The sequence below is a fragment of the Homarus americanus genome, unplaced genomic scaffold, assembly GCF_018991925.1.
Source record: "Homarus americanus isolate GMGI-L3 unplaced genomic scaffold, GMGI_Hamer_2.0 scaffold46583, whole genome shotgun sequence".
Classification (NCBI taxonomy): Eukaryota; Metazoa; Arthropoda; class Malacostraca; order Decapoda; family Nephropidae; genus Homarus; species Homarus americanus.
In genome coordinates, this window is record NW_024731675.1 from 1,107,751 (window position 1) to 1,117,379 (window position 9,629).

The window sequence follows — 9,629 nt, forward strand, 5'->3', positions numbered from 1 at the left end:
ACTAAGTGTCTAATCTTCGAGTAAAATAAACTAGAATTGTCTAATCTTCAGGTAAAATAAACTAAGTGTCTAATCTTCAGGTAAAATAAACTAGAATTGTCTAATCTAAAATAAAATTAAAAATAAACTAAAGATTGTCTAATCTTCCGTTAAAAATAAACTAGAATTGTCTGATCTTGGAGTACAAAATAAACTAGGGTGTCTAATCTTTCCAGGTAAAATAAACTAGGGTGTCTAATCTTCGGAGTGGGAAATAAACTAGGGTGTCTAATCTTCAGAACAAAATAAACTAAGTGTCTAATCTAGGTAAAATAAACTAGGGTGTCTAATCTTCAGGTGAAATATTCTGATATTAACCTCACCTAACTTACACCTGTCCTATGTTAATCTGACCACTTTTAACATTATCCTCCACTAACTTAACCTTACCTAGCCAAGAAACAACATGTCTGTAGCCATCTTCAGATAAATAAAGGATATTTGCCTCCTGTTCTACACGAGATATTATTGTTTACTCTCTAAAATATTCAAGTAAAGATATTTCATTTGTCTCTATACTCTTTATTTTATTCTGTTTTCGTTTTTTTGGAGGTTATAAATTATCTGAACCTAACTCTTCTTCTAACCTAACCTAACCATACTACCTGTCTCATAAACATGGTGGTTTTATTATGCTTCACTGACAAAGCATAATATTTAGTTTATTGTGGTTCCAACTATAATACTTTTGAGGTTAGGTTAGGTTTGGTTAGGTCAGGTCAGGTCAGGTCAGGTCAGGTTCAGATAACTTATGACACTGTATTATGTTATAGTCAGTGTTGATTTAATATACATAATGTGTTACTGAATTCATGTATGCTAACTGAAGTGTACGTTAACTAGTGTTATGCAGCTAACTGGTGTGTACGTTAACTGAAATTATCGTTAACTAGTATATGCGTTAACTGGAAGTGTACGCTAACAAATTATACGTTAACTGGAAGTATGCGTAACTAATGTGTACGTTAACTGAGTGTACGTTAACTGAAGTGTACGTTAACTGAAGTGTCACGTTAACCGGTATGTACGTTAACTGAAATATTACGTTAACGGATATATATATATCAAGCGAACAGTGGCTACCATATCTTGAAGGCATCACATGAGTTAATTTGCAATCAGAGAGCATTAAGGAACACACAAACCCCCCCCCTAGAGGTGTGACTTATTAACGCCAGGTCTCTGTCAGAAGCGAATAATCATCGTGTTATCATTGCCCTTCTCACTACTGTAGCCGAGGGACCTGTAGAAGAGTTTCATCTCATCTTTACAATCCAATCCCATCTTGTAGCATCCAACTTCTCCTGCTAGTAAGGTGATGGTGGTGACGATCCTGTGTGAGGAGGAGATGGGATTAGTATTCGATCTCTTATTGGTGTTTTTTGTTTTCTTATTGGTGTTTATTGATCCCTTATTAGTATTCGATCCCTTATTGGTGTTTTTTGTTTCCGAATCCTTATTGGTGTTTATTGACCCCTTATTAGTATTCGACCCCTTATTGGTGTTTTTTGATCCCTTATTGGTGTTTTTGATCCTTATTGTGTTTATTGATCTCTTATTGGTGTTTTTTGATCCCTTATTGTTTATTGATTACTTGACACTTATACTTTATTACTTATGGGAAATAGACACAGACAGAGAGATAGAGAGAGAAGAGAACTGAGAGAGAGAAAGAAGAGACTGAGAGAGAGCAGAGAGAAAAGAGACATAGATAAATATTGAGAGTGCGCGAGTGTAACCAAGACAGTATTCTTTTAGTTCACAGTATCATACTTTTTACCCGCTGTTTCCTCTGTTCATTACTGACCACGACATCTTCTAGCCGACCTCGCTTAGGAAGGAAAAACATTGGTTATATACCTGTACTGTCTAGGTTCATTGTTTGTATACCTGCACTGTCTAGGTAGGCCTACATTGTATACCTGCACTGCCTAGGTAAATGACCACACACCAACACCCACCTTTAATTAACCACAGTAAGTCACCACACCACAGTAGACCATCATGAGACTACAGAACAACACGAGGTAAGTTACCCACACTGTAGACAAACTCACAAGGTTCATATTTCTCACTTGTTCAGCCTTTATTTTGAGTTCATGGTATATTTTATTATATTTTCGCTGTTCAGTCTATATATCACCTTATCTCTGTTTATTGCGATACTTACTGATAATAAAGATAATAATAATAATAATAAATGTGCAGACAAGACGGGGGTGAACATGTAAACACACTGGCGGCAAGTCTCACAGCCAAGGTAATACTGAGGGAGGGAGGGAGAGAGGCATACAAGTGTTCAAGTTTTAATGCAGTTGACTCTCTCTCTCTCTCTCTCTCCTTCATAAGTGACTACGTACTGAAAATAGATAGATACATACTTATTGGTTACATGTATCAGGTGTGTAACTCAACTGTGAAATTATATACCTGTCAATTATATATCATAGACACACCTGTACCACACACACACACACACACACTTGTATCACCACACACCTGTACCACACACACACACACGCACCACCACCACCACAACACACCTGCACCCACCCTACCTTAGCACAGTCACGTATAAACTTCAGCTCACAGGCCAAGGTTGCTGAGCCAACTATCTGTCCCAACTGTGTATCCTCTATAACAGTAACGTAATAATGACCTGGGCAGCTCCTCATGGCTTCGAAACGCTCTGAAACGGGATAAGAAGCACTGAAACGGGATATGAAGCACTGAAACGGGATATGAAGCACTGAAACGGGATATGAAGCACTGAAACGGGATATGAAGCACTGAAACGGGATATGAAGCACTGAAATGGGGTATGAAGCACTGAAATGGGATATGAAGCACTGAAACAGGATATGAAGCACTGAAACAGGATATGAAGCACTGAAACAGGATAAGCACTGAAACGGATATAGAAGCACTGAAACAGGATATGAAGCACTGAAACAGGATATGAAGCACTGAAATGGGATATGAAGCACTGAAACGGGATATGAAGCACTGAAACGGGATATGAAGCACTGAAATGGGATATGAAGCACTGAAATGGGATATGAAGCACTGAAACAGGATATGAAGCACTGAAACAGGATATGAAGCACTGAAACAGGATATGAAGCACTGAAATGGGTATGAAGCACTGAAATGGGATATAAAGCACTGAAATGGGATATAAGCACTGAAACAGGATATGAAGCACTCTGAACCGGGGATGAAGCACTGAAACAGGATATAAGAAGCACTGAAACAGGATATGAAGCACTGAAATGGGGTATGAAGCACTGAAATGGGATATAAACCAGAAACGGGATATGAAGCACTGAAACAGGATATAAACCGCAAACAGGATATGAAGCACTGAAACAGGATATGAAGCACTGAAACAGGATATGAAGCACTGAAATGGGATATGAAGCACTGAAATGGGATATGAAGCACTGAAACGGGATATGAAGCACTGAAACGGGATATGAAGCACTGAAACGGGATATGAAGCAATGAAATGGGATATGAAGCACTGAAACGGGATATGAAGCACTCTGTACCGGGGGATGAAGAGCTGAAACACGAAATGAAACGCCATGAAACAGGCAATCACTCACGCCAATAATAAGAATGTTAAATGTAGTTTAGTTGCGTTTCCCCTGTAATATGAGGTTCCATTTTCTTTTGATACTCTCTCTCTCTCTCTCTCTCTCTCTCTCTCTCTCTCTCTACACACACACACACGCTACCACCACCACACGCACACACACACCACTATCAGGTAAGGAGAGAAGGTATTTCACACCTGTAATCAGCTGTAATCAAGACAAGTGATAAGAAAAAATGGCAGACCACCACCATGCCACTGACCGTGTGTGTGTGTGTTAACTCTCTCTCTCTCTCTCTCTCTCTCTCATAAAAGGATTTTGGTTAGGATAGGGTAGTGGGGCCTAATAGAACTGGGGCCTAATAGAACTGGGGCCCACCCGAACACGTCTCACATAGAAAAGCTTTGACCCACATTATTGCAGATAAGAATTTTTCATGTTCGATTCAGGTTAAGTAAGACTGTGGTTGAGTTAGGTTAGGTTAGGTTAGGATTAGGTTGGGGTTGGGTTGGGGTTGGGTTAGGTTGGGTTAGATTGGGTTGAGTTAGGGTTGGGTTAGGTTGGGTTAGGAGGGGTTAGGGTGGGTTGGGTTGGAGGTTAGGGTAGGTTGGGTTGAGTTGGGGTGGGAGTAGGTTAGGTTGGGTTAGGTTGGGTTAGGGTAGGTTATGTTAGGTTGGGGTAGGTTGGGTTGGGTTAGGTTGGGGTAGGTTAGGGTAGGATTGGTTAGGTTAGGGTGGGTTATGTTAGGTTAGGGTAGGTTAGGTTAGGTTAGGTTAGGGTAGGTTAGGGTGGGGTAGGTTAGGTTGGGTTAGGGTGAGTTAGGTTGGAGTGGGGTGGTTGGGGTAGGGTGGGTGGGTTAGGTTAGGTTAGGTTAGGTTAGGTTGGGTTATGTTGGGTTGGGTAGGGTAGGTTAGGTTAGGTTAGGGTGGGTTAGGTTAGGTGGGGTGGGTGGTTAGGTTAGGTTAGGTTGGTTAGGTTATGTTGGTTAGGTAGGTTGGTTAGGTTAGGGGGTTGGGTTAGGGTAGGGTAGGGTGGGTTTCTGGATATGGGTAGGAGAAAATAGTGTGCACGTGGGACAAATGTTGGACACACACACACACACACACCTGTTTTGGCCACACACGCTAACACCAACAGTGGCCAGATGAGGAACCGCTTGTGGCCACATGCAGAGACAGTGGCCCACCTTGAAGACTGGACCAACAGGTAGACCCACCGTCTCGCCCCACCATCCCACCCACCCCTAGCCCACCTCCTTACCCCACCATCCCACCCACCTCTAGCCCACTAACCCTCCTACCCACCCCATCCATCTACCACACCTCTTCCTAGATCTACCTGTATCCCACAAAGCCTATCTCTGCCTTTCTGTCTGTCTGTCTCTGTATGTCTGTCTGCCTTTCTGTCTGTCTGTCTGTCTGCCTTTCTGCCTGTCTGTCTGTCTGCTTGTCAAGAAAGTTATTAGTAGTTGGTAAAGTCACTACACACGACCAAATGTCAGCATCTCGACCTTGTGTGGGGAGGGGTATGGACAAGGTCACCCCCAGCAGGGAAGTAATCAGGTGTCCTACAGGTGTCTAGGTGTCACATGTGTCTAAATAAGGTATCTTACTAAGGAAGGAACTACTGTATATAAGGCACCCGACCCTAGAGAGAGAAAGAGAGAGAGAGAGGCACAAAACTTTACTCTAAATATTAAATACTTATAAAAACTGGTCATAGGAATTTAGAAAGGTCACTTGTAGTCCTACCTTATATCAGAGAACATTAGGCCTACCTTATTTCAGAGACCACTAGAGCTATGTTACTTCAGATACCACGAACAACGAAGCAATGATAAATAACTACTTTCATTTTCGACAATTAAATGGTAAATTAAATATACGTAATTAATTATTAGTTCCATGACGTAGTTTAATATTGATAAAAATAAACTTTGTCTAAGTGAATTTAACCCACTGGTGACGTAGGGCCTAACTATATGACGTCTCTTAATTCTGACTTGTGTTCTCTCGTTTGGGATTAATTAATTTTATCTAATCACAGTTATCTTGATTAATTAAAGTACTGGCCGGAGGTGCTTACTATATTCTAATCAGTTGTTATAGTAATTGTGTTGTTATTAAAGTTTTAATTAATAAAATGCAGTAATAATATAACCAGAAATTCTTAAAATGTCAAATATTAAAGGATTTTGTAAACATCAACATCAAGGGACTTTATAAACACGATATATAGTCTAAGGGCAAGTTAGACGCCATATTGGATTAGTGGTACCATAATTAAACCAAGACCAACTAATTTTAACACACTAATCTATGGATCACCTGATGATTAACCATCCTAATCCAAGCCTAGCCTAACCTAGCCTAGCCTAGCCTAACCTAACCTAACCCAATCCAAGCCTAGCCTAACCTAATCCAAGCCTAACCTAACCTAATCCAAGCCTAGCCTAACCTTACCTAACCTAACCTAACCTAACCTAACCTAACCTAACCTAACCTAACCTAACCTAACCTAACCCCAGCTACAATGTTTACAGAACAAACAGTTGCCACTTACCATTAAATTTCTCTCGAGAGATGTCACCGATTTTCGTCAGTTGGCCCAGCAGCTGTAGGAACCCTGTAGTGAAGATGAAAATAACAGCTACAGATTTACGAATTAAATTACAGATACGTAGATTTTCGTGTTAAATTACAGGTACAGATTAAGAACATAAGAAAATAAGGAGTCTGCAATAGGCTGGCTGACCTGTGCATGGCAGCTCCTGTCGAGAGTTACTACCACTCTCTATCATCCATGAATCTATCTAGCCTCCTTTTAAAACTTTCCAGCGTTCCAGCACTTACTACAAAGTTGGTAAGCTTGTTCCACTCGTCCACCACCCTATTTGTGAACCAGTTCCTTCCTATCACCCTCCTAAACCTAAACTTATCCAACTTGAATCCGTTGCTCCGAGTCCTATCCTGCTCGGATATTATAAGAACTTTATCTATATCCCCTTTATTGATTCCTTTCACCCACTTAAATACTTCTATCATATCTCCCAGCACTCTTCGTCTTTCTAGGGAATGCAAGTTAAGTTTCTTTAACCTATCCTGATATGGAAGGTTTCTAAGTCCCGGAATCATTTTTGTCATTCTTCGCTGCACCGACTCTAGTGAATTTATATCCATTCTATAATAGGGGCACCAGAACTGAACCGCATAATCGAGGTGTGGCCTGACTAGCGCAAGATATAGTTGCAATAAGACCTCTGCACTCTTGTTACTTACACTTCTAGATATAAAACCCAATACTCTGTTTGCCTTATTTCGAACATTAACGCACTGTTTCTAGGCCGTAGGTCCGGGCTAAGTACCCCTAAGTCTCTTTCACAAGTCGACTTCTCTAGGTTGATGTTGTTAAGGCTGTATACATTGACAGTATTTGTTCTTCCAATATTAAGTACGCTGCACTTGCTGGTGTTGAATTTCATTTGCCATTTTTCAGACCACTCCTGCAGTTTATTTAGATCCTCCTGTAATGCATTTGCATCCTGCCCTGAATTAATCTGCCGCCCTATTTTGGTGTCATCCGCAAACTTGCTTATGTCACTGCTGATCCAAGTATCTAGATCGTTTATGTAGATTATGAACAAGAGTGGGCCTAGTACTGACCCCTGGGGAACCCCACTGGTTACACGGCCCCACTCAGATTTAACACCATCTACGCTGACCCTCTGCGTTCTATCGGTGAGCCATGATTTTATCCAATTTAAAACTTTCCCCTCGATACCATGAGCCTTAACTTTTCTCAGAAGCCTCTGATGCGGTACTCTGTCAAACGCTTTGCTAAAGTCTTAAGTAAATAACATCGTAATTTTCGTCATTATCTACTACCTCGAAGACTTTCCTAAAAAACCTCAGCTGATTTGTTAGACAAGATTTTCCCTTTGTAAACCCATGTTGAGAGTCGTAGATTAATTTGCTTTTCTCTAGATGCGATCGGATGCTATTTGCTATAATTGATTCAAGAAATTTCCCCACTACTGACGTCAAACTGATCGGCCGGTAATTTGACTCTGATGCTCTGTCTCCCTTTTTGAATATGGGTACTACATTGGCCTGTTTCCACAACTCTGATTGTAATTATTCGTGTGTGTGTGTGTGTGTGTGTGTGTGTGTGAGAGAGATTCCAATAAGTGACTCAGAAAATCTTACGATATTTTGTGGGTTACACTTTCTACACTCCACCACACACACACACACACACACACACACACACACACAGCCAACTAAAAAGACAGACAGACAGACAGACAGATACTCACCGCGGTCATAATCAGCTTTACACAGCGGCCGCACGAGCAGACCTTCTCCCGGGGTGGCAGAGGTGACCCCGTTCTTCATATGGGTGACCTTTGACCAGTCCAGTTTGGTCAAGATATCGGGGTCATACAAGGTCACCTCCCCTTCCTCGGGTCCTACACTCGGCTGTCGGGACCAATGGTTAGGTTGGGTTAGGTTTGGTTAGGTTTGGTTAGGTTAGGTTAGGTTAGGTTAGGTTAGGTTAGGTTTGGTTAGGTTATTTTCTATTTATCTATATTTCCTAATCTATCTATCTCACAGTAAAGTACACACACAGTAAAGTACACACACAGTAAGGTACACATACAGCAAGGTACACACAGTAAAGTACACACACAGTATGGTACACATACAGCAAGGTACACACACAGTAAAGTCCACACACAGTAAAGTACATACACAGTAAGGTACACATACAGCAAGGTACACACACAGTAAAGTCCACACACAGTAAAGTACATACACAGTAAGGTACACATACAGCAAGGTAATACTACTACCAAAAGCACACACACAGGCACACATACAGCAAGGTACACACACACAGTAAAGTACACACAGCAAAGCACACACAGTAAGGCACACACACAGTAAGGCACACATACAGCAAGGCACACACAAGGCACACACACAGTAGCACACACACAGCACACACACACAGTAAAGTACACACACAGTAAGGTACACATACAGCAAGGTACACACACACACAGTAAAGTACACACACAGTAAAGTACACACACAGTAAGGTACACATACAGCAAGGTACACACAGTAAAGTACACACACAGTAAGGTACACATACAGCAAGGTACACACAGTAAAGTACACACACAGTAAGGTACACATACAGTAAGGTACACACACAGTAAAGTACACACACAGTAAAGTACACACACAGTAAGGTACACATACAGCAAGGTACACACACAGTAAAGTACACACACAGTAAAGTACACACAAATACAGTACACACACAGTAAAGTACACACAAATACAGTACAATACACATACATTACACTACACACATACAGTTCACTACACACACACAATACAGTACACACATACAGCACACTACACACATACAGTTCACTACACACACACAATACAGTACACACATACAGCACACTACACTAATACAGTACACTACACACACTAAACTACGTACAGTGTATTACGTAACGCAGCTCTGTAACACCATAACGAAAAAAATTAGTGAAAGTAAAAAATAAATTCCTAAGTATTGCACAAACACACACACATACACAGGTTCCTTAGCGTCGTTTAAGAATATTTAATGGAAAGACTTACCAGTTGTACATCCGGAGCACCCATGATGAATGAGAGAGGGTCAGCAGGTGTGTAGCAGGTGTGTACAGGTAGCCTTACACAGCTGGTCTGACGTCTAGCCTCCACACTGCTACCACAATCTGACACCTTGCACTACCACACTAGATGCCAGATACTATTTCCATTAACAATCTGGTTATTTTACACTTTTACACCAAACACTGCGCCATAATTAATTTTTATATTTATTTATCCTTCTTCAGTGTCTTGTATTGGTCAATTAATTGTTTTTATCTGATTTTTTTGTGATAATTTAGATAATAAAATAAATTTACTCCAAGTCAACACA

The 9,629-nt window shown here is 40.8% G+C and overlaps 1 protein-coding gene across 1 annotated transcript; it reads right to left on the reverse strand.

The window, feature by feature from the left end:
* Positions 1–1,014: 1,014 nt before the first annotated feature.
* LOC121867719 (probable glucosamine 6-phosphate N-acetyltransferase) lies at positions 1,015–9,450 on the reverse strand. The gene is made up of 6 exons (XM_042367762.1): positions 9,302–9,450; positions 7,954–8,116; positions 6,201–6,263; positions 2,598–2,728; positions 1,803–1,870; positions 1,015–1,372 (listed from the first exon to the last, which is right to left on the reverse strand). Exons 1-6 carry the CDS (start codon positions 9,323–9,325, stop codon positions 1,225–1,227), a joined length of 597 nt encoding a protein of 198 aa, XP_042223696.1. The 5' UTR covers positions 9,326–9,450; the 3' UTR covers positions 1,015–1,224.
* Between the last annotated feature and the right edge of the window lie 179 nt (positions 9,451–9,629).